Raw genomic sequence first — 25,157 nt, 5'->3', positions numbered from 1 at the left:
TCTTTTCTTTTCTTTTCTTTTCTTTTCTTTTCTTTTCTTTTCTTTTCACTTTTCTTTTCACTTTCTTTTCTTTTCCTTTTCTTTTTTTCTTTTCTTTTATTTCTTTTTCTTTCTTTTTCTTTTTTTTTCTTGTTCTTGTTCCCCTTCCCCTTCCCTTTCCCCTTCCCCTTCCGCTTCCCCTTCCCTTCTTTCTCTTCCCCTTCCCTCCTTTCTCTTCCCCTTCCCTCCTTTCTCTTCCCCTTCCCTTCTTTCTCTTTCTCTTTCTCTGTCTCTGTCTCTGTCTGTCTCTGTCTCTGTCTCTGTCTCTGTCTCTTTCTCTTTCTTCTCTTTCTCTTTCTTCTTGTCTTTCTTTTTCTTCTTGTCTTTTTCTACTTATTTTTCTTTTTCTCCCTTCCTTTCATTAAGGTTTGTTGGTGGTACAGACTAATTGTTTTTAATACCATGAACTATACACAGGCTGCCACAGCTCCTGCTTGAGCTCTCTAAATCCTGATTCTCTTGTGAAAATGACAGCAATGCCACTTTAGCAGGGAGGCAGTAAAGAATACTCATCTCTAAATTATCTGAATTAGGGGCTCCTGATAAAAATGTTTAAGAATCTCATCTTGCAGAATGCATGATCTCTGTCCATGTGTGACGCTTCATCATACCTTGAATACATATAGAAGAGCACAGTGAGATCTTAGTATCTGGTAGCCGTCCATTTCAGACGAAACATTATGAAACTCAGGACTGCAGTCTCAAGTATTCTCCAATAGCATCAAAAGAAAAGCTGTAAAGTATATGGTGTAGCACATTTGAGAGGACAAATTGCTCATTCCAGGTTACAGCTTAGATCATCAATCCATCTACCATTTGAGTATTATGCCTTCAACCATAGTGCAAAACTAAAAAATTGCTATTGAAATACATAAAATGAAAATTTCTCCTGTTCTATTCCTTTGGCTCCTACAGTTTTACAGCCATAAATAAAATGACACTGGTTTAAAATGAGTAAAACCAGCTCTCAATAAAGCCCACATTTCTTGAAATGTTAAATTCAGTACAAGAGTGTTCTTTAGTGGTAGCAGACCGTTTCCATTACCACGGCTGAGTGGTTGATGGGAGTGCAATTTTAAAACATTGCTTTCAACAGTTACAAAAAATATGGCATATAGACATGACAGACTGTTTTTGAATTTTAAAAATGCAAAAGAGTAAGAAAAAGAAAGTTGCTTCATATATTTGTTATTTTAAAACTGTATTTACAAGACAAATTATGTCATTATTGCCATAGCAATTACAAATACTGATTTTTTTTTAAAAAAAGATTAATTTCACTTGCTGAGAAGAATCCTTTTTTAATATTCTGAATATCCAAATATTACTAGGTTTTTGCTATTCATCTTCACATTGCCACTCACAGTTCTCACCATAAACTCATTTACTCTTCCTAAAACCAAGAAACACACAAAAATTTTAAGCAGTAAGCTTCTGTGAGACTGTATGGTGATAAAGGATTCATTCTTTAATGGATTTAAGGGAGAAATATTCCAAGTATTTATCTGGAAACCTTTAGCACAGGCATCTAGTGATAAAGCACTAGAAGTTATTTTTATTTGTTTTTAGAGTAAAAATGGCATTCTGAAAAACATACACTCTGTGTTTTACTGTTTTTGTTTGGACTGTGATTCCAGTATGTAAAATCAATTATTAGATCTCAAATTCATAGTGTTTCATAAGTCTCATCAGAACAGCACATTTTCTGTCATAGTTCTGTACATGACAGTGATAACAGAAACTCAAGACTGAAGAGAAATGACTGGTTAGACCGTAGCATAGAGGATTGGAGACATGGAAACATAATGAAGTACCCCTTTAAGTGTGAGAGTTCAAACTTCAGGACTATGAAGACTTGAAAAGCAGACATCAGACTGTGAGAGGAAAGGAATTTATACGTGTGTCTTCAAAAGCATTGTAGATGGAATCACATACTGCTGAGTGAATATTTCAGGCTTTCCATCTTTTCCACAGATTCCTTGCTGAACCCTATTCCACTGTATTTTTCTGAGTTCATGAACAAAGCAAGTTTAGTTGTCAAATGTCTTCTTTTATTTACAAAGAAAATGAACTTTAAATGAAGCAAAAAGGTAGCACCATGGCTTGGAGTTCTGTAGACTCTGCCTTCCACCACTCTCTTCAGTAAAGGTGTCTTCTGGGCCAACCTACCAAAGGCCTTTGTAAGTGATCATACAAGCCAACTACTTTCTCAGACCTTCTGCAGGTGTTGGGAAAGATGACTTCCTCCTAAATGCATGGCATGCTGATGTTTCAAAGTAAGAGAGAAAGTGGTGGTATGGCTTGCTGCCATATATTGTCCTACTTCAAGCACTGGTTTAATGTCTTCTGTTGTTTCTTTGCCAGTTGGCTGACAACAAGGACATCTGTTAGTGGATCAGAATAACTAGTGTGAAGCTTTAACATATGTTTTGGACCATTTTACACAAGAGAAAGATTAACAGAGAATCTGTTATGAATCTCACATGTGGCTTACTGATGCCCAAATTTTAGTCCATAGAACTCAGAACCTAGACCATAAAGACTGATAAAAAACACTTAGACATTCGTTTTGCTGTATTATATATAAAATAAATAAATGATAGAAATGAAGAAGCTCAAATGCATCACAGATAAAATCAAGAGTTGGTAGGATATGCAATATCGAGGGTGAAAAGAAGTGACAATTATCCTTCAAAAGCAAAAAAATGCAGAGATTTCTTTACTGCTTGATTACTGTTTCAAGAACCTTAACCCCAACAGAGGATTCAGAATTAAATCTGGATGACAGCCAACATGGAAAACTATTGACACTGCTGAGTTGGGATGTGTTTTTGCCATCTTTTCCTTGGAACTTCAATGTCCAGTAACATCCTTTTGCTTCCCTAAGCCTAGTTCTCTAGTCCTCGTGTCACCCATTCATTGTGTAGTACACAAAGCTTCCAGAGACCAAATGCTTAGCAAATACACAAATTCATGTGAAAAAAAGTAATGCAGTGTTTTGGTAGCTTTATGTATTGTCACGGCACAATACAAACACTAGTTACTGCTGATCAGATGTACGCTAGGGAGATTTTCTTATTAAATAAACCACCAGAACATTAATTTTGTGAACTATAACTTTTCTTTTAGACAGATTGAAGCACTGGACAATTGGCAATGTTATGAAGTTCCAGAAAGGCAAATGCTGGGAGCTGCACCTGGGATGGAGAAGCGCTGGCCACAGGCACAGCCTGGGAGAGGAGTGGCTGGGGAGAGGCTCAGCAGAAAGGGACCTGGGGGTGCTGGTCAACAGCTGGCTCAGCGTGAGCCAACAGCGTGCCCTGGCAGCCAGGAGGGCAAACTGCATTTTGGGGTGTGTTAAACACAGCACAGCCAGCCGGTCAAAAGGGGAGATTCTTCTGCTATATTTAGTGTTGGTGCAGCCTCACCTTGAATACTCTGTGCCGTTGTGGGCTCCACAACATAAAAAGAATGTTAAGGTCCTTGAAAGTATCCAGAGGCAGGCAACAAAGCTGGTAGAAGGGCTGGAAAGCACTTCCTGTGGGGGACAGGTTCCTTGCAATCGAAGCCATTCTATGATTCTGTGGTTTAGAGACAGCTGGGCAAGGAGTCTTCCATTGACCTGAGTTCTTGAGACTTTATGGATTTCTAAATGGGTATATTTGGATGATTCATAGTCAAGAAACCTAAGATTAATTCCCAAATAAGAATGGAAACAATACAAGAAACAAAATTTGCAGTTATTTGGACAAGGTCTTTAAAATTCTTTGGGTAGAGAAACAAAGTATTAAAAAACAAAACAAAACAAAAAAAAACAAACAAAGAAACAACAACAAAAAAAAAACTCTTTCCTTGTTCTAAAGATCTAGAGCTGCTTTAGACCATCCATAGAAAATTCCAGATTGGTCAAGGCATAACACAATGAAGAAAGATCACAGACCTCAGTGGTCCAAGCACCAGCAAATGTAAGTTGTGGTCTTGATCTCAGAATCCTACCTCTACATTTTTTCTATTTTATGTCTGCAGAGCTGAAATAAATGCAGATCACATGTAATAGTAACTTGTTTCTACAAGTCTACAAACCGCTGTGATTTCATTTACTCTTCATGACTTCTTTTGGGTGTTATTTCTGCAGAAGTCTTTAGCGATTAGCAGAAAGCTCATATACTGGGGTAAGAATACACAAATGCTAAGAAAATTTTGCTTTCATGTCTAGCTTGCTCCAACAAGTGAGATAAGCCCTGGATGCTAACAGTGCTTAGCCCAGGAGCTGTGCACTAATGGCCTAAGAAGTATTCATAGTTTATTAGAGTGATCCTTTTCATTATGTGACAGGTGAGATAAGCACAATCTGGGAAAAGCTGATGTAACTACTGCTGTTGTTACATACAGAACAATGTTCTTCCTGATTGCTTAACCCTATGTGGTTCACACTTCTGTTTGTCAGGCATAAGCACGATTCTCTGCAAACTAGGTATGGTCCTCAGGCTTCCCTCAACAAAGCACTCACATTTTTTCATTGGCCAAACAATAATGTTGTTTGACAAACACAATCAGATGTTAGTTACACTCACAGTTTCACCAAATACTTTTCTATTCCTTATTTTTCCAATTGCTTATGTTCCTACTGCTTAATAAGTAAATAGAAATTAAGCCCTTTAACAGTCTGTCCTTTGTACGAACTTCCCAAGACCTTGTTAAATTTTACCATCCCAGGATTTGACAAACATGTGCCTACAGATAAGCTGGGGATTTCCATGTGTACAGTAATAGATTTTGGCTGATGAAAGGACAGCCAACTGCCAATGGCCAACCCTCTGACCTTTGGATGGTCCTTTAGCATGGCAATATCTGTGCAGAATATAAATGGTGTATAAGAATAGCTAAAAAAAGATCAAGGCCAAGTCAAAGTCATGCTTAGGCATCGAGTCCCAAGTAAATCCCGATTATAACAGAAGAGATGCTTCAGTGACAGTTTAATACAAATTAATATATGTATGTACATATTCATAATAATACATATTCATATATATTCTAGCTTTAGTGGTATTCTAGCTTAAAACAAAACAAACAAACAAAACAAACAAACAAACAAACAAAAACACCACTATAAGCATCATTGAAGGCATCGTACCAACAGGGCTGTTCCTGAAATAACTGAAGATAGGGTAAAGCAGCACTGCTACAGAGAGACTCTGTCCTGTCTCCCTTCAGATTGTCCTGTCTCCCTTCAGATCTCCTCATGCCAGCCCAAGATTTTGCACACCCATGTAAGTGAGCAGGAAAGCTGAAAGCTGACCAAGCCTGATTGGGGTTAGTTTTAGTGCAGATCAGTTCTCAGTTGCTTCACTGCCTGGGTGATCAAAAATTTGGCAAGAGAGGATTTGAGTGGAGGAGAAGGGGAATGCAGCGTGAAAGAAGCAGACAGACATGGGACTGCCTTTTTGGCCACTGTCCTTCAAAATAATGGACCTGGAGTATGAAATCATTGACCAGCAGTGACTTCCTTTAGGAATCTGAAATACTATGAGTGGAAACAAACACTGAATAAATTTTCTTCTCCAAACAAAATCAGCACTTAGGAAAATGCCTAAACTGAAGTAAACTGGACTGCTGAAGTGCTAAGTAAGAAAAGAGGTTTTCACCCCAAGGCTGTTTACTTAATTCAAGAAGAGTTGACATAGTAAGAAGCACCATGCAATGCTGCAACTGTGGGTCTGCATGAGCTGACTTTGCCTTTTGCTGTAGTTCCAACATGACACAAGCCATACTTCCTGTACATAATCATAAATTCACAGAATATCCCGAGTTGGAAGCGACCCACAAGAATCATCAAGTCCAGTTCTTGGTTCCACACAGGACCACACAAAATTTAGATCATGTGTCTGAGAGCATTGTCCAAATGCTTCTTGAACTCAGGCAGGCTCGGTGCTGTGACCACTGCCCTGGGCAGCCTGTCCCAGTGCCCGACCACCCTCTGGGTGCAGAACCTTTCCCTAACCCCCAGCCTGACCCTCCCCTGAACCAGCTCCACGCTGTTCCCTCGGCTCCTGTCGCTGTCCCCAGAGCAGAGCTCAGCGCCTGCCCCTCCGCTCCCCTCGTGAGGGAGCTGCAGGCCGCCATGAGGCCTCCCCTCAGCCTGCTCTGCTCTGGGCTGAACAAACCGAGGGGCCTCAGCCACTCCTCACACGTTTTGCCCTCTAGACCTTTTACCATTTTCCTAGCTCCATTCGGACACTCTCTAATAGCTCTATGTACTTCTTATTTTGTGGCACCCAAAACTGCACACAGTGATTGAGGTGAAGCCACATCAGTGCAGAGCAGAGCAGGACAATCCTTTCCCTCAGCTGGCTAGTAATGCTGTGCCTGATGCTCCCCAGGGCACGGGAGGCCCTCCTGGCTGCAGGGCACGCTGTTGATACATATTCAACTTGCCACTGACCACGGTGCCCAGATCCCTTTCTGCAGGGCTGCTCATCCCCCACTCTGTATGTACAGGCAATGTTGCCCCAGCCTAGGTGAACAATCCCTCACTTGTCCCTGGTAGATTTCATACAGCAGTGATTACCCGGCACACAGCTATTCCCTCGCAGAAGTGGTGCTATGGAAATCACAGAGCAGTTACAAGAAATGGCAGCAAACTAGGAAGAGGTTGCTACATTCTTTGGTAACATTGCTTTGGGGAACTGATCTCCCTCCCCAGGTGGAAAACGCAGAGGGACATCTAGGAGGCCAGAAGGGAGCTATCACACGGAAGGGGAAGCAAGGTCTAGGTATGAAGTGATCCCCTTTAAACACAGCTTTATGTGCTTCTTTTGAGTCAAAACACCCGTGGTACAGCACCAGCGACAAGTGCTGGACAGCAACATCTGCTCTGGCTGTTCCACTGTGATGTCACTGTGATGGCGTGCGGGTGTCACGGTGATGTTCAAGCATCTCCCACCAGAACGCCCAGACAGACCAGCTGGGTCTCACTTGCTGACTGGCCGGACGAAGACTAGGCTGGCCGCTGAAATGGCTTCAGGCAGAAACTTCAGTGAAAACGAGACAAAAGAAATTAAGAGGGAGCCGCTTCCAGCGGAAACTTCACCTGTCTGCTCCTTCCTCAGTTTCCCAAAGAAACCGTGGCAAGTTGAAAGCAACGAGTTTAAGACCATTTGGTGGGGTCACTGTGGAAACTGTATTGTGATCAACAAGGAAATGTTTAAAGTCGAAGTGCTGGGAAGGACCAGGCCTCAGAAAGTTTCTGAGACTGAGAGCATGAAAAGTTTCATTCGTCAGCCTAACCAGTACGGATTCACCAAAATGCGACGGGACTTCCAAAGATCTGCCTTGCTTCCCGAATTCCTGGCAGAAGAAGATGCATTTTCTGCTCATGGGAAGGTACATCACTTGCTCCACACATGAACCAACACTCACAATAGTCTAGTGGGAGATATGGGTGTAGGCAATAGAGGAGATGAGGATGACAGTAAATGTTCTAAATTTAATGTCTTTCTCAGGCTGGTGTTGAGGCATTTTTCAGGTGTCAGTGATGAGTGGTAGAAATGTGGATACAATATATTCGGGTTATACGCAATGAGTTTGAATTCATGGAACGGAAAGATAAATAAATCAGGCTATGATGAGTCTACTCAGTTTAATATATTTGCGAGAAATCTTGCTGTGCAATATCTGAATTCTTTTTTCAACTGTGGGATGCGTATTAGCAGTGTAGTGTTCAGTGTAGTGTTACCTACATGCTAATTCTACCCAGAAGCATCTGAAAAGTCATGGTACCTGGGTTTCTCAATCGATTATTTTTTATTATTTTTGGAAAACGTTAGCAACTAACTCTCCTCCTTTGCATTTTTAGTTACTCCTCTACCACAACCCCAACTTCAAGAGAGATTCTCCCCACCTGCTCGTCAACTGCAAGCACCATGCTGCCCTGAAGAGGAAAGCCACGGCTGCCCCTGCAACGCAGGCGGATCTGTATGGAAACTGCCCCAGCAGCAGCCCAGGCATCCAGCATGGGTGGGGAGCAGATGCCGGGCGGGAGAAGGAGGACGTCAGCAGCTCCCGCAGAAGACACACAGACAGCAGCCCCCACAGGGTCCCCACTCCCAAAGCGCCAGGCAAAAGCCACCCCCCAGGCTAGCGGAGCCCATCCAGCCTCATGCGTGGATGCTCCCTCCCTGCCAGGCCCCGCTGCAGAGGCAGTAGGCAGGGACAAGCAACAGCCTCCGGCCTCCTCCCAGCTGCCACCTCGCAGCAGCCAGAGCCCATCTGCCTCTCCTACTCCCCCACGGTACCACTTTCTGCCTTTCATGGCACCCGGCTTGGCACCTACACACCAAAACGCGCCAGCTCCGCGGTTTCCCTGGGCTGCCATACCTCCCTCCCATCCATTTGCAACTCCCGGGCTGGCAGCAGCCTCTGCCACGGCCATGCCGAACCCACCCAGCTGGCAGCCCTCAGCAGCCCCACACTGCCCAACTTGCACCTGCGGCTCAGGCAGGGCAGCTGCAGGCGACAGGCTGGCACCCTAGCGCAGGTCCCGCTAGAGACAGCAAGGAGAGCGGCACCCAGTTACAGGTTCAGAGGTGTTCATAGGTGTTCGTAGGTGTTCGTAGTAATTGTTCATAGTTGTTTGTAGTTCATAGGCTGATTGTTTTGAAAATAATTGTTTGCATAATAAACCTTTTACAGTTCTCCTGTGTCTTTTTATTATTATTACATATATATTTTTATGGTGTCATCTCAGATTGAGTTTGCATTTCATTTCTCAGAAGGAAGGAGAAGCAACTGCTTTCACATCAGTGTAATGGTTTTCTCTATCAGTCAAGCTCTGGGTACTTAGCCGTAGAGGGTAAAAGACTGGGTAATGTTGGCATGCTGCATGCACCGAGGATGCTCTTCCTAATCAACTTCTGAGCGCAAGTTGAGAAAGTCTAATTAAATAACAGCATTTTAATTATAGAAGACTCAGAAAGGGAGTGTCACCTTCATAGTAGGTGGAATGCTCACAAGGTAACACTCTGCATTGCCAGGCAGTAACAACCTGTGCTTTAATTTCTGAGCTAATTCAGGAAGGTGAGAGAGGGATTTAGGAGAACCTTATCAAGTAGAGGTAGAGCGCTGATGGCATTAAACTAGGATGCTACTTAGTGTCTTTGCTAACTGTGGTGCACTGTGCAAATTAAATAAAGCAAGAAGCCTTGGGCCCCTTACCAAGGTCAGTCTCCTAATAAGAGTGTGAGCCTATCTTAAGAAACTGTTAGAAACTGGACCTGCGGATATACAAGAGGTGCTTTTGAGGTGCTTAACGCCTTCTTTGCCTCAGTCTATAGCAGCAAAACCAGTTGTTCTCTGGACGCCCAGTACCCTGAGCTGGTAGAAGGGGATGAGGAGCAGAATGTGGCCCCCACAATCCATGAGGAAATGGTTGGCGACCTGCTACAGCATTTGGATGTATGCAAGTCAATGGGGCCAGATGTTATCCACCCGAGGGTACTGAGAGAACTGGCGGAGGAGCTGGCCAAGACGCTTTCCATCATTTATCAGCAGTCCTGGCTATCAGGGGAGGTCCCACTCGACTGGCAGCTAGCAAACATGACGCCAATCTACAAGAAGGGCCAGAGGGTAGACCCAGGGAACTATAGGCCTGTTAGTTTGACGTCAGTGCCAGGGAAGCTCATGGAGCAGATTATCTTGAGCGTCATCATGCGGCAGTTGCAGGGCAAGCAGGTGATCAGGCCCAGTCAGCATGGGTTTATGAAGGGCAGGTCCTGCTTGACAAACCTGATCTCCTTCTATGACAAGGTGACACGCTTAGTGGATGAGGGAAAGGCTGTGGACATGGTCTACCTTGACTTCAGTAAGGCTTTTGACACCGTTCCCCACAGCATTCTCCTCAGGAAACTGGCTGCTCATGGCTTGGACTGGCGTACGATTTGTTGGGTTAAGAGCTGGCTGGATGACTGGGCCCAGAGAGTTGTGGTGAATGGAGTCAAATCCAGTTGGATCCCTCTACTTGCTATTCTACTCCCTCTACTTGCTATTCCTCCCCTCTTCTATATATGTTCCTCATAATTAAAAGATTTCTTTTTTCCTTCCAAAGTTTTCTTCTTGCCTGGTAAGTTTTCCAAGTGGCTCTCAAACAGGTGTCTTACAAATCAGTGATGAAATGTCTTTCAGTCAAAAACTCAAGCAAACGAGACTAAGATGATGGCACGGAGAATGTGAACTGTATGTTAAAAATGACAAACTGTTAAGTGCTGATGAATCAATAGAGACTTGTCTGAGGTCATTCAGGGTGTTAGTCACAGAGAAATGAAATGCATCCCGTTGGTACTGATCAGCCATCTAACCACTTGAACCATCTTTATTCTGTGCCCTAAAATGGATGTCTCTGACCAGATGCACACAACTATTGAAAATAATGCCCCTGACTTCAGTCTCATAACTATGAAAAGTCTCCTGCATTGACTTAGTAGCAAGTGCCTCCTCTGAACTCCAGGGCTAAGAATATCTTACAGAAGTTGCTTTATAAAGCACAATTCCTGGTATCTTGGCTGCAGAACAAGAATACATTCATCTCCTTATTCCCTAGCTGCACTGTGGTGTAGATACACTGGAAAGGCAAAGAGAGCAATAAACGGGGTGATGACCCTTTTGCCAAACCTGAGCATTTTCTTTTGCAGTGCCCACAACAGTCAGGGCTGAATAGATCCCCTCTACTGCTTCGAGTGGCATCTGCCTTTAAGTACTTCTAGCAAAACTGCCTACAGATTTTTGGAAGCTGATTCATGGGGTGCTTTATGTAGTTGTGCTTTCCATCAACACTCTTTTTTTTTTCTGTGCCATGATGTGTTTCAAGTTGAGAGTGACCAAGTTTTAAGAATTACAGGACGGTGAAACTAAACAAAGTTTGTTCTGAGGTTGCTTAAACAGCATGTATCAAGCGATGTCATTAACCTGCAGATGGTCTATCTGCGCTGCAGAGGTGGAGCAACTCTGTCTCTGCTGGGTTACAGGCTCAGATACTGTGTGGCCTAAAGGGAGCAGTTATTAATTCTAAGGCCTTGAAGTTCTCAGCTAGAAAAAGCACATTTGATTTTGTGTGGCACAAACTTAATAAAACTCACCAAACATAAAGCAGCTCCATACAGAAGCAGCTCCACTGCCTCATCTGGACCTCAGCTACTTGCAGAGATGTCAAGGTGAGCTTCCACAGTACTCCTCAGCGCGTCCTGTAGCACACACACTACCTGGGATCACCCTGGATAATGAGGACTTGACTGTACATACCTTTCCTATCAGTACATTTGCCTTTCTTTTGAGCAAGTCAGGTGCGTACCAAGCCAAATATGAGTCAGCAAATCTGTATGACCAATTTTTGCCCTCAGTGGCAATGATGGGTCTTAATTGTTTCTGGGATGTGCCTCACTAAATGTGCTCTGTGTATGCTGATCTCAACAGTGAGAGAAATTCTGAAGAAGCCACCACCCCAGTACTGCGCATCACTTTACAGTGTGGACAACATTCCCTAGGAAAATCCACTGCCATGAAGCACCCTTGTGTAGCGGGTTTATGTGGTTTGGTAGCGGGGGACTGCTGGGGTGGCTTCGATGAGAAGAATCCAGCAGAGCCCCATATTAGATAAGGGCCGGTTTCAGCCAGCTCCAAATGGACCTGCTGCTGCCCAGTGCTGAGCCAGTAAGTGATGTTGTTCGTGCCTCTGTGAGAGCGGATTTAAGAAAGGGGAACAAAAAAATCCGCACAACAGCAGCTGGGAGAGCCAGGAGTGAGCACCAGCTCTGCAGCCCCCAGGTCAGTGCAGGAGGGCAGGAGGTGCTCCAGGCAGGCAGCAGCAGTTCCCCCACGGCCTGTGGAGAGGCCCCTGGTGGAGCAGGCTGTCCCCCTGCAGCCCCTGGGTCCCACACGGAGCAGATCTCCACGCTGCAGCCCGTGGAGGAGCCCACGTGGAGCAGGTGGATGTGGCCTGGAGGAGGCTGTGGCCCATGGAGAGCCCCCGCAGGAGCAGGCCCCGGGCCGGAGCTGCAGCCCGTGGAGAGGAGCCCACGCAGGAGCAGGGGTCTGGGGGGAGCTGCCGCCCGTGGGGGACCCGTGCTGGAGCAGTTTGCTCCTGGGGGATGGACCCCGTGGTACGGAGCCGTGTGGGAGCAGTTCCTGGAGAGCTGCTGCCTGTGGGCAGCCCCCGCAGGCTCAGTTCAGAAGGACGGCATCCGTGGGAGGGACCCCGCGGGGAGCAGGGGCAGGGAGGGACCGTGAGGGAGCGGCGGAGATGGAGCTCAGGGACTGACCCCAGCCACCATTGCCCGTTCACCTGTGCTACTGCTGGGGTGGTTGGGGTGTATTTAGTTTGCTTTGTTTCTCACTTCTGTAGCTTGTTAGCAATAGGCAATACATTTTACAAATCTCCCTGTGCTGAGTCTGTTTTGCCCATGACGATAACTGTTGAGTGATCTCCCTGTCCTTTTTCACTGTATTTTCTTCCCGTTTCCCTTTGAGGGGGAGTGAGAGAGCGGCTGTGGTGGAGCTCAGCTGCCCGCCTGTGTAAAACCACCACACCTCGGCAAAGAGGTGAACTGGAAACAGTGCAATGAACCAGGATACACTCTCCGCTGAATTTAATAAAAATACAAAGAGCGCTCTATTCCTCTTAACGAAGGCAACACAGACTTTAAATACTGTAAAAGTTTCATTTACATAAGGCAACGCATATATGACACACCAGCCCGTTACAAGTACCCCAATCCCTCCCCTCACAGCACCGCCGCCATGACGAGGGCCGAGCCTGCCCGGCTCCTCCCCGCCTCCCTTCGCGCACGCGCGTGGCCCCGCTCCCGTGGTGCCCATTGCGGCGGTTCCCGTCCCGATCGGAGTGGCCATGGCGCTGCACGTCCCCAAGGCCCCGGGCTTCGCCCAGATGCTCAAGGAGGGCGCCAAGGTACGGGCGGCGCCGGGCGGGAGCCGCTGCTGGCCGTTAACGGCCGCGCCGGGGCGGAGAGGGCGGGAGGGGGAGGGGGGCGTCTCGGCATGGCGGCGCGGGAAGGTTCTGGAAGGGCGGGGCGGAGCGGCGGCATGGCGGGCCGGGCGTCCCCCTGAACCCCGTTAAACCATGTCCCCAACGCCGCGTCCTGCCCCTCCTGGAACACCCCCGGGGCCGGGGACTCCACCACCTCCCCGGGCAACCCGTCCCGATGCCTGACTGCTCCTTCTGAGGAGAAATGTCTCCTCATTTCCAACCTAAGCGTCTGGAAATGGGTTTAGGAGGGCGTTTTGGCAGGGGAGGTTCTGTAGGCGGTGCTCAGCGAGCTTAAACTGGATCCTGCAGTATTATTATGTGTAATTTTTGATCATTTTTTGTTATTGGGTCTGTAGGAAAAATACCTCTGTCAGTGCTGTGAAGTTACGTGATGTGTTACCATACACAGCAGGGTAAAACACACTGCAAAAGAGTGTGCAGAAAGGAATTAGGTTATTTTTTGTGGAGGGAAAACGGGAGGAACCTTCTGGTTGCTGCTGCTTAATGGAAAGTGAGGTTAAGCACCTCGGACCTCTTTTTGTTCGTTTCAAAATCTTCCTTGGAACAGAGGAAAGGCCTATTTCGAGCATGGGGAGAGAGCAGGGAAGCAGACTGGCATAAATGCTGATTCTCTAAAAGAATCAAGTCAAAGTCAAGGCCAGAGCCAGAACGTCCAGGGCTGTGTCCTACCAATCAAGGAGGCAGCTGGCATTCTGAGATGCCTATCTTGCATTTAGAGAGTAAGTATTGTTAGAGGGCATCTTTCTCTTTTCTCTCATAGGGCATGAATATGGTGTACCTGTTTTTTAAGTAAGCCTCTTTTAAGGGTTCTGTCCTTACAAAGGTCAGCTGGCTGATCAGCTTCTCAAACACAAGTCTTTTCTGAATCATTGTGCTTCAAACCACATGTCTGAATGTAGAACCAAGTTAACGGATTTGGTGGAATACAGACTTGTGAGTAAAGAAGCACATACAAAACCCTCATCCTCCCCCTCCATCACCAAGCTAGCATTGATCATTTTCTATGTACTTTTCCTATGCCGCTAACATTTGTAGCAGAGTTAAGAGATGCAAACTGTTATAAGCTGAGTCACTTTTAAAATGTTTTGTTCAGAAACTTGTGCTTGCTTAGCTGACTAGTGGAGTAGGAGGACATGCTGGTTCTTGTCTCATCTTTGGTTAGTTTAGTTTGCTTTTAAACTTTTTTTTGGTGAAATACTAAGATTCAGATAAACTTTCTTGCACCTGCTAGATTACTGCTTCTTTGCTGAGAAGGTAGTAGTTCATCTTATTTTTTGTTAGAAAGTGTAATTCTGACCAGAATATTTAAAACTTTTTTTTTTAGCATTATTCAGGACTAGAAGAAGCTGTCTATAGGAACATCCAAGCATGCAAAGAACTTGCTCAGACCACCCGTACAGCTTATGGACCAAATGGTAAGTAAATCCTGAAATTGTTATAGTGATGTTGATCAAAATGGTATGTTTGCAGGTGAATCCTGCCTTGATCAAGAATCATCCATTCCTTACTTGAGGAGACACATTGGACTTACTACAGGTGCCCAGATACAGTCATTGCAGCTGTGTTGCTGCCTGGGGACAGTTACTGTGTCCTCTTTGCTCTCTTACTGCTAAGTGAAAGACCAACAAAAATTAAAGGAAAGACAGTAACTTGGTAGATAGTCATAATAAGTGTAACAATACTATGTCCTGACAGATACACCGAGACAAATTGTGTTCTCCAGGATTGATTAATTAAATGATGTATCAATATTTATGGAGAGAAAACTGCTTATTCAGAAGTGAATGTGTTTTCCTTAATATAACACATTTCTAAGTGTCATTTCACAAAAATATTTTAGATTCTTAAGCTGTAAGCAGGGGGTAATATTTTGATGTGTGAGATAAACCCAAAAGTTATGGAAACAGTGTTTCTGTGCTAAGCAACCCTTGTCTAATAGACAGTTTTATTCCCCCCTCAGGAATGAACAAAATGGTTATCAACCATCTGGAGAAGCTTTTTGTTACAAATGATGCTGCTACTATCTTGAGGGAGTTGGAGGTGAGTAAATGAAATAGGTGTTGTGTTAATCTCCTGATGTTGGTTGCCATGTTGGTATCCCATTTGTTTAGAATATGTTAATTGTATTTATGCAGCTGGGGATGTAATGGCATCCTCTTCTGAATAAAGTAAAAGAAAAATTGTGGAGAGACTGGCTTGTATAGTGATAGAGATACAGATTTAATAGAAAGAAAAAAACGTTACAAGTAATAATCTACTGAGTTCTACACTTCAAGTTAGAAATTGTATTCTAGAATACAATGCAAGTAAGAAATCTGGCCAACTGTATGGTCATGTCTTCAAAGCAGTAGTAATTCCTTACTCAATGTGTTGCATTAGTTTGCAGCTTGACTGGAACAACTATGGATGTCAAAGTTCTGATTTGAAAAGAAAAATCTGAAGACAGGTTGCTTCATGTGGTCATGCATGTGTCTTTCTGGGATAAGGTTGCAGCTGCTGCGGTTATATTGAAGTATATAGCATTTTTATTACACTGAGAAAAAGGGAAAGCGTTGTGCTTTCTAAGCAGTTAAAACTGTAGAGTTAAACTGTAAATTAGAGATTTATTTTGTATGTTAAACCTGCCTGCTGAATTTGTGTGTGTGATTTCAGGCTTCTCTCATGTTGCAGAACATGAGAGTGAAACCTTTGTGTTCTTTGAAAGTAGCACAGAACCAGAAAGAAAGATGTCTGATTTATGTTGTAGGGGAGCTGTTCAGTTCTTTGTGATTTTTTCTTTCCATATATATTTGTACTCTTGCTTATTAAGGAAATTACCTAATTAATTGTACTGCTTTCTTTTTCATACTTTGTGCATACAGTGTATCTTCAGATAAAACATGGTAAGAGCGCTTACACTGGATGCACAGGAAAACCTGGGGCTGCAGTCTAGGTGGGATGTCAGTGACTAAGATGTGCAACTTTTTTTTTTACAGGTCCAGCATCCGGCCGCAAAAATGCTTGTGATGGCCTCCCATATGCAAGAGCAAGAAGTTGGAGATGGAACCAACTTTGTCCTTGTTTTTGCTGGGGTCCTTCTGGAGTTAGCAGAAGACCTTCTGAGGATGGGATTATCAGTCTCAGAGGTAAATTCTGTTACTGCAGTTTATGGAGCTTGAGTTCAGATTGCTATTGGTCAGTATTCATGGGTCACAGTACTGTGAATAGGCTGCTTCCTTCCAAATTATTTTTTAGTCAGAGGTGTACAAAGAAGAGCAATATATGCTTTGCTTGTGATTGCTTGCATCCCTTGTAGACTTTTTTGTTTGTTTTATGTCCCTTTTCAATGGAAGTAGAAGCAGTTTGAATGCATACCGAAGTAAACATAGTAAGTGTCTGTTTGCTGCACAGGTGATTGAAGGATATGAAAAAGCTTGCAAGAAAGCCCTGGAAATTCTTCCGGACTTGGTGTGCTGTTCTGCAAAGAACCTTAGAGATGTTGAAGAAGTGGCATCTTTGTTGCATACTTCAGTAATGAGCAAACAGTATGGCAACGAAAGCTTTTTGTCAAAGCTCATTGCTCAGGCCTGTGGTAAGTGGATAAAAACACTTCTGTGCATGCATCTAAAAAAAATGAGTAAGTTTGCTTATGATAAACATCTTCATACAAGGAAAAAGGCATGGATAGTTTATCAGGTTAAATTGATGGAATATATTAGCCTGAAATTAATACAGCTTTCTTTCTCATGTCAAACTCTTCATTGATGTAGCTGAGAAAAGTCCTGTGCTTTCTACTAAATGTTTACAGAAATAGGTTACTATTATCTTCCAAGCAGAAAACCGTCATTTTTTGTCTCATTAAGAGGATCATTACACTTCAGAAAAGTTGTTGCTACTCTCAGCTACAGAACAGTGAAGGCAAGATTGCGGTTGTACTGAGCTGTTGGTTTCTCCCTGTAAAGAAAACACTTTAACATTCGGTTTAAGTGCTTTCTGAAATACCATGGGTCAAGCTTCACTGTTGAAATATGAATGTGTAAATGGATGTTTGAACTTTATTCAGGCCTGACATTATATTAATGTTTTCTGATTATTACATCTTAGAAGCAATTTTAAACGGTAAATTATAGAGAAAAAAATTTCCTTGGTGCAAGTTATTAGCAGGTTATTATTACCTTAAAAAAACTAAGTGGGCAGTTCAAACCCTAAAATTCTAGTACTTAAGAAAAACTCTGGGCAGTATTTATGGTGTCATAGTTCTTACTTCATTAAGCAACACAAATACATTCTCTTATTTTCCTCCCAAACAGTCTCTATTCTTCCTGATTCTGGTCATTTCAACGTTGACAATATCAGAGTGTGCAAGATTGTGGTAAGTTGGGAATAGCTAGCTTTACTGTTACCTAAAAAGTTTAATGAAAGGAGGTTAATTTTTAGATGTTTAAACTTCTGAAAGTGCCTTTTCTATTCTAATCCCAGTTGTATTGCAGCATTCATGATAAGTTTTGGAAATCGGTCTTCACATGCCTTGTTTAGTTCCCAGTAGCTGCTTTCAGAAAGAGAAATCGCTAATATTGAAAGTTTGCACTAAATAAGATAAGTTAATTACATACAGAGATGCTGATTCTTTGTTGTAGAAGCATTCACATGATTAAGCTAAGTTGCAGGCTTTCAGAAATGTAGTGGTCAAATCTTAGGGATGTTAGACCTCTGTCTGGTGTGCAGGATTGGAATAAATAATCTCATTATTTTCCCCTAATAATAAATATACAAAAACTTGAGCAAAGAAAATGAACGTTACATGACTTAAATTTGACCACCAACTGATCTTAAGATGGGAACCTGTAGGACGCTGATGTTGCTAAATCAGCTTAAAACTTCTCTTGGTGTGACAATGAAGGTTGCCAGGCTCAGATGGATGTAGGGATTGCTTCTTATAAACGGTACTGCAGGTTTCTGGCAGTAAATGATCATAATATGACTTTCACCCATTCCATCTTTTTTCTGCCAGGGTGCTGGTATCTCTGCTTCATCAGTGCTGCATGGCATGGTTTTTAAAAAAGAAACTGAAGGAGATGTTACTTCTGTCAAAGATGCAAAAATAGCTGTGTATTCCTGCCCTTTTGATGGTATGATAACTGAAACTAAGGTATGTAGGAGCTTAAAATAAGTTACGTATCTATATGTGCTTATATGTGGTTCTTAATCTCTTATTTTTAGCTTTAACTATAAATATTTTTGACACTTGGTGATTAAGATATATTTGATAAGATTGAGTTCATTAGTTTAAAAAAGTTCATAGAAAACTTCTGAAGCTTTTGCTTTATGGGGTTTTTGGAGGTGTGGGTGTGACTTTTATTTTTACTTTTTTTTTAAGACCAGCTATGTGCTACAATGTCTGTATATTATGATTCTCTAGAAATGCTAGAATTGCCTGTTTTTTTTTTTTTCTTTTGTTTTTAACTTGTTTTACCAACGTTGTCTGAGAAGGGTGATAGTATGATCAAGTAGGATGACTTGAGGTTTACAGATAGGTTGTGAGATAAAATGGTTTGTCAAAAACTTCTAGGCATGTAGCTAACACCAGACTGATAATTTTCTGTGTTTAACTAGGGCACTGTACTTATAAAGAATGCTGAAGAGCTGATGAACTTCAGTAAGGGAGAAGAAAATCTGATGGATTTGCAAGTCAAAGCTATTGCTGACAGTGGTGCAAATGTAGTAGTAACGGGTGGCAAAGTGGCAGACATGGCACTTCATTATGCCAACAAATACAATCTTATGTTAGTCAGGTAAGTACTGGAAGAGCATAAAACGTTTGTTCTACCAGGTTTATGAAACTGGCTTTCTAGTAGATCAAAACCCAAGCTGTGAAGTGGTGGTTTCATAGCTTATGTTTCTTGATAGTAGTTTACCTCTACATGGGAACTAACTGGGGAGTAATTTGTGTATATGATAGTGTTACTTTGGCATAAGGGTCTTTACAGCTTAACTGAAATGAGCTGTGTCAAAGTCTGTTGATTATGCGGCCACAAAGACTCATTATACCATAAGGGTTCTCCCTGGTCACAGTTGTCATGCAATACCTTAGCAGTGGTGAAGTGCCTGTTTTCTCTGTGCATCACCATTGCATTGACGGATGGATGGAATAACTAATTCTTAATAAATTTCAGTCACATCTGTGGGCCTTAAATCTTTTTATGTATAATTAAGGCATATTTGAATAGCTTTGGTAATTTCCATGTATTTGGACTGCTTGTTTTAAAATTATTACAGAAATAATTGTATAGAGTCTTTTTAATTTGATGCAGTAAATTTTGATGGATGTGTTTAGTTACAAAATGCTTGCTAAGTTAAGGAGAAAATGCTTATTTATGTGTATTAACATTAGTTCTGGAAACTCATGAATAGAAAAACTGTTTCTGTTTTTTAAAGGTTGAACTCAAAGTGGGATCTGAGAAGACTCTGCAAAACTGTTGGTGCAACAGCCCTACCCAGACTGGTACGGAGTTCTCAAATAAGGAGCAGATGGGAGAGAACTGTTGAGCAGGTTCATCTCTTGACCTTTCTTTTTCTTTTCAGACCCCCCCAACTCTAGAAGAAATGGGTCACTGTGACAGTGTATATTTATCAGAGGTTGGAGATACTCAAGTTGTTGTATTTAAGCATGGTATGTATGTATGTTCTGTAGAAATCCCAATGCCACTGTTCTGCAAGTATGAAACACATTTTTACATCCGAAAACTTAGTTCAGTAATGAGCATCTGTCTCCTTAACAGAAAAGGAGGATGGTGCTATTTCTACTATACTCATTCGTGGATCAACAGACAATCTGATGGATGATATAGAGAGAGCAGTGGATGATGGTGTAAATACTTTCAAAGTACTTACAAGGGTAAGTAACCAGAAGGTTTCAGTTACCAAAACTGAGATACGGACCAGTTAGAGGCAAGATCCCTGCTTGCTTTGGGCTCATGTGCTGTAGGGCTGTAACAGGTGCTTACATCGTCAGTTTTGGAGAGTTCCTGATACGCAGGAGAAGTTGTGTAGGGAAGATGGCTGCAGATGTCCATGTGAGCACAGTATACGTACAGTTCTCAATATGCACTGAATTCAGTTTTTCAGGAATGAGGCAAGTCTGTGAAGATAGATTAGTTGTACTGATTTCTAATAGCAGTCAGCTCTTTGACCTCTTTGTAAGCCTTTTGTGTCAATGTTCCTTGAAAACCAGACATTGAAGAAAAGCTAAATGGCTTGTTCGTCTCTTGAATCAAGAGGAAGCGACTGGTTGCAAACAATATTTCTGGTTCATTGGAGACAAGACGCTTTCTCCACATACCACAGATATATTTTATAAGTAGAAAAACTTAATTTTCATTTTCTTTTGTGATCAGCTTTTGTGTGTTTTCCTTTCTCAAAAAACAAAACAAACAAACAAAACGTTTGAGTACTTGGAAGGTGGCATGTGAAAAAGAAAACTTGCCACCCTATATATCAACACATGCGCATTGATACAGAGAACAGAAACACATGTAAATTGTTCATTTATGTTTGTCTCCTGAAGTTGCCTGAAGTTAGGCATTAAGATGATTGTTTAAAAGACTGGGTGTTCTGAAGTGAATGCTGATTTGCCAAAGGATATTAAAAATTCTGTTTTTTTTTTTTTTAAAGCAAAAAAAGTACCCTTGTGATACTTGCTGATATATTAAACCTTGTTTACGGTAGATTAGTTTCATTCATGCTGTCTCCAAACTACTTAACAGTTAATAGAAAAGATTCAAAAATAAAATAATTCAACTCTCGGCTTATGAGTAATAAAAGTGACTTGCAAATAGATAATACCTGCATTGTTTTTTTGATTTTTTTTTTTTCTTTTTACAAAAGAGGCTAACTTTTTTCAGAGACATTTGGAAGGAATAAGTAAATTCTGTTAACTGAAAGTGTTCTAAAAAGTAAAAAATGAACATGATATTTTAAGCAAAGCTTCATTTTGGTGTGATTTGTTTGCAGGATAAACGTCTCGTTCCTGGAGGCGGTGCAACAGAGATTGAATTAGCCAAGCAGATCACATCTTACGGAGAGGTACAGCAATTGTTTTTTACTTTATGTATAAATGTAATTACATATATTTTAATTTATATATATGAACATGTATTTTTATACAAATATGTATATTAGTGCATATAAATCAATTGTAAAATGTGAAAAAAGTACCTTCCTATCTTAGTTTCTTTCAAATGCTTATGTGGTTTTCAACTTCATTTTAGACTTGCCCTGGGCTTGACCAGTATGCCATCAAGAAGTTTGCTGAAGCATTTGAAGCCATTCCTCGGGCACTGGCAGAAAACTCTGGCATAAAGGCTAATGAAGTCATTTCCAAACTTTACGCTGTGCATCAGGAAGGCAACAAAAATGTTGGATTTGATATTGAGGTAAGTGGTTCCTCACATAACCCAGTACTGCTGAGCAGCAGGTAATGTTTAAAAGTACTTCTATTGCAATAAGTATTCATAGATGAATTGAAATCATTGAAGCTCTGTGTTGTACAGAGCTAGAAGAAAGCTTCTATTAATTCTAATACTAAAGTGTTTTTTCATCAGCAGGCAGTTAAAGTGAGTATAGTATAGCAGCCTCATGTAGGAGGTGGAGAGGTACTGAACAAGTTACAGAACAAGTCTTCATTGATTACTTATTTTTACTTCCTACTAATGGATTAGAAATGAAAATCAGGTAGAGAGAATACAAGATCAGAAAAGTGATACTTTGTAACCTTCATCTATAAAAACCTAATAACTTGTTAGGTAGAGGCCTGAGAAAACTTAAAAATAAGTAAATAAATTCCTCCTGATAGGCTGAAGCTGCTGCTGTGAAGGATATGTTGGAAGCTGGTATATTAGACACATACCTTGGAAAATCCTGGGGTATCAAGCTGGCTACAAATGCAGCAGTAACTGTCCTACGGGTTGATCAGGTAAGCATAGAATTAATTTGGGTGATAAACTGAAACCTCTGCTTTAACTCAAGGTATAGAACACTAATGTGAAGTATGTAGGTGGTCTGGGAATAGAAGGCATAAAAATTGATGTTGGAATGTTAGTTTAGAACTAAGATCTGGAATTAGTTTCTTTAGGAGCTCATATTTTGGAATACGAGTTGTGATATTGCTGCTTCCATACAAGTGTGATGGTGTTCATTTTTTAAGATTTGACAAGGATAATTAATACCCAAGCCCATAAAGGAACTTTCTGTAGGAACAAGATTTATCACAACAAAACCTTCTCATGTATATTGGTTTGTTTTACTTTTAACATGAAAAATCCCGCTTAAGTAAAACGGAGGTTATAATCTTAATGGCAAAAATTTTAAATATCTTGTGGAATTCCAGCAAAAGTGTATTTGCATGTAAAATTTCTGTAGATTATTATGGCAAAAACAGCAGGCGGCCCAAAAGCTCCTAAACAACAAGGACATTGGGATAAGGATGACTGGAAAGATGAGCCTGAAAAGTAGTATGCAGTAAGCTGGTTCTATAGCAACGAAGTATCAGTGTGTGAGTGCATGCATGCCAATCACGTGTGGCAGATCTGCATCTTACTTGAGGGCACATAACACTGCTGGTCTTGTGCTGATAGCTACTTGTGTGATTGCGAGTTAATCTTATTCCTAAAACCAAACTTTCACTGCAGTTTGTTTCATTGTACTCACGAGTTCAGTTTTAGTTTTACCTTAGTTGTCACTATAACAAGTGCAGAAAATGAGCCTCTAATGCGGTAGGATTGATTAGTGGACCTTGTGTCTTAAACATGTGATGTCTAGGCTGGAGTTCAGAACAACAGCTCTGGTAATTCTGCTTTCTGTAGTATGCCTCCTGTGCAGCAGTCACTGGCTAGCTTATATAAGCACTCACTTTTTCTTAGACTAACTGAAGTCATAATTTGCATGCGAAGTGAGGTAAAGTCCTATGTATATCAGGGCTCAGTTTCTGCCATTTTCAAGAAAAAAAAAATGACTTGTGAATCAGATGTATAATAATAATCACTGGTTTAAGTTGAGAGCAGGGACACTGCATGATTTAGTGAATGTTGTAAGTCGGCATCATATGACTATAATAAGATGTTGGGGAAGAATGATTCTAACCTTACCTTTTTCTGCTTCCCTATCACCTTCAAGATCATTATGGCAAAACCAGCAGGTGGCCCTAAACCTCCATCAGGAAAGAAAGACTGGGATGAAGACCAAAATGACTGAACAAGTTAACTGTGCTTCTTAAATTACATGATTGAGAGTTTTGTAAGATTCTAGTTGGGGCCTGCCATGATGTTTTGGTCCCTTTAAGTTATGAACTGTGTCCACTAGGGTGAAGAACTTTGAACACTTCAATAAATGTACTTACTGTTAAAATGTTAACTGATTTATTTGGACTTAGTATAACATGTTTAGTCCCAGTATGTGAGTGTGCAGGGATGTGCTGTGTTGGGATGAAAGTGTGTGGGTGTGGTGGGTGACCTTGGCTGGCTGCTAGCCACCCACCCAGTTGTGCTCTCATTCCCCCTTTTTCCACAAGATGGGGAGAAGAGATGAAAAAACTTGTGGGGACATCACTTACAGTTACAGTCTTGGGAATTATGTGATGAGGGGGGTGGTGAAAAACTAAAACATGTTTCTCCTACCCCATCTCTCTTCCTGGGTTCAACTTCATTCCCAACTCTTTTGCCTACCCTGGGCAGAGAGGAGGAGGTGTGGGAGGCTAAGGTCATAGAATGGGTTGGGGTGGAAGTGTTAAACCTCATCTTGTTCCAACCCCCTGCCACAGGCAGGGATGCCACCCACTGGATCAGGGTGCTCAGGGCCCTATCCAGCCTGGCCTTGAGCACCTCAGGGATGGGGCATCCACAGCTTCTCTGGGTAACCTGGTCCAGTGCCTCACCACCCTCATGGTAAAGAATTGCCTCCTATCTAATCTAAATACTTTTTTAGTTGAAGACCATTCCCCCTTGACCTATCATTATATACCCCAGTAAAGCGTCTTTCTCTGTCTTTTTTGTAAGGCCCCTTTAAGTACTGAAAGGTTGCAACGAGGCTGAACAGCCCCACCTCTCTTAGCTTTTCTTCACAGGAGAGGTGCTCCAGCCCTCTGACTACCTTTGTAGCCCTCTGGACCCCCTCTAACAGCCCCACATCCTTCTTGTGCTGGGGGCCCCAGACCTGGAGGCAGTACTCTAGATGGGGCCTCACGAAGGCAGAGCAGAGGGGTATAATCACCTCCCTCAACCTGCTGGCCTTTCCTCTGTTGATGCAGCTCAGATTGCAGTCGACCCTCTGGGCTGCAAGAGCACACTGCTGGCTCATGTTGAGCTTTTCATCCACCAAAACCCCAAAGTCCTTCTCTGCAGGGCTGCTCTCAATGAGTTCTTCTCCCACTGTGTGCTCATGTCAGGTATTGCCCTGATCTAGGTGCAGCACCTTGTACTTGGACTTGTTGAACCTCATTAGGTTCACATGGGCCCACTTCTCCAGCCTGTCCAGGTCCCTTTGGATGGTATCTCTTCCTTGGGTCAATCCCTAGCATTTATTCTTCTGTTAATCCCCCCTCCCTACCCTTTTCCCCTGCTCTAGGGTCCCTCCCATGGGTAACAGTTGTTCAGGAGCTGCTCCAGAGGTTATGGACCTTGATGAAAAATTGTTCCAGCATAGTTTCCTCTCCACTGAGGGCAGATCCTTCAGGGCACATCCATCTGCTCCAGGGCCTGGGCACCTCCTCTCCCAGGGTGTCCACGGGGCTGCTCCCCTCACCACCCCCTGCCATGCGGTGTTTGCCCTCCCTTCCCCAGGCTCCCCCTGAGGTGAGGTACTGCCATCTTGGCTGCGGGGCCTGGCTGTGCTGGGGCAGCCCTGGCATCACCTCTCACAGTGGCCCCTGCTACCTGAGCTGGGTACAGGAGGTGAGAGACCACAAGCCTGTTGCAGGGAACAGGTAACTTCTGAAAGCATCAGCTATAAACATTGTACCTCACTCCTTACCACTAGGTGAATGCAAGAATTCAAATGAGTTTTGAAGTAATTAAGAACAGCAGCCAGTCTGAGT

The 25,157-nt window shown here is 42.6% G+C and overlaps 1 protein-coding gene and 1 long non-coding RNA gene across 3 annotated transcripts; one reads left to right on the top strand and one right to left on the bottom strand.

The window, feature by feature from the left end:
* Window positions 1-4,240: 4,240 nt before the first annotated feature.
* Window positions 4,241-7,109, bottom strand: LOC118160689. Its single transcript, XR_004747633.1, has 3 exons — window positions 6,792-7,109; window positions 4,703-4,705; window positions 4,241-4,251 (listed from the first exon to the last, which is right to left on the bottom strand). It is a non-coding gene; the product is annotated as an uncharacterized LOC118160689 (long non-coding RNA).
* A 5,777-nt stretch (window positions 7,110-12,886) lies between these two features.
* CCT8 (chaperonin containing TCP1 subunit 8) lies at window positions 12,887-23,479 on the top strand. Of its 2 annotated transcripts, XM_035315561.1 has the most exons (16): window positions 12,887-12,994; window positions 14,418-14,508; window positions 15,054-15,133; window positions 16,069-16,218; window positions 16,484-16,664; window positions 17,383-17,444; window positions 18,084-18,221; window positions 18,686-18,864; window positions 19,508-19,574; window positions 19,655-19,742; window positions 19,852-19,967; window positions 21,083-21,154; window positions 21,340-21,504; window positions 21,924-22,043; window positions 22,490-22,588; window positions 23,243-23,479. In XM_035315561.1, exons 1-15 carry the CDS (start codon window positions 12,935-12,937, stop codon window positions 22,580-22,582), a joined length of 1,662 nt encoding a protein of 553 aa, XP_035171452.1. In that variant the 5' UTR covers window positions 12,887-12,934; the 3' UTR covers window positions 22,583-22,588; window positions 23,243-23,479. The 2 variants fall into 2 exon arrangements, with proteins under 2 accessions (XP_035171452.1, XP_035171453.1); XM_035315562.1 differs by lacking the exon at window positions 22,490-22,588.
* The last annotated feature ends 1,678 nt before the right edge of the window (window positions 23,480-25,157 follow it).

The sequence above is a fragment of the Oxyura jamaicensis genome, chromosome 1, assembly GCF_011077185.1.
Source record: "Oxyura jamaicensis isolate SHBP4307 breed ruddy duck chromosome 1, BPBGC_Ojam_1.0, whole genome shotgun sequence".
In the NCBI taxonomy this organism is placed as follows: Eukaryota; Metazoa; Chordata; class Aves; order Anseriformes; family Anatidae; genus Oxyura; species Oxyura jamaicensis.
Note: the sequence above shows the minus strand (reverse complement) of the source record. Positions and strands in the feature narration are given on the sequence as shown.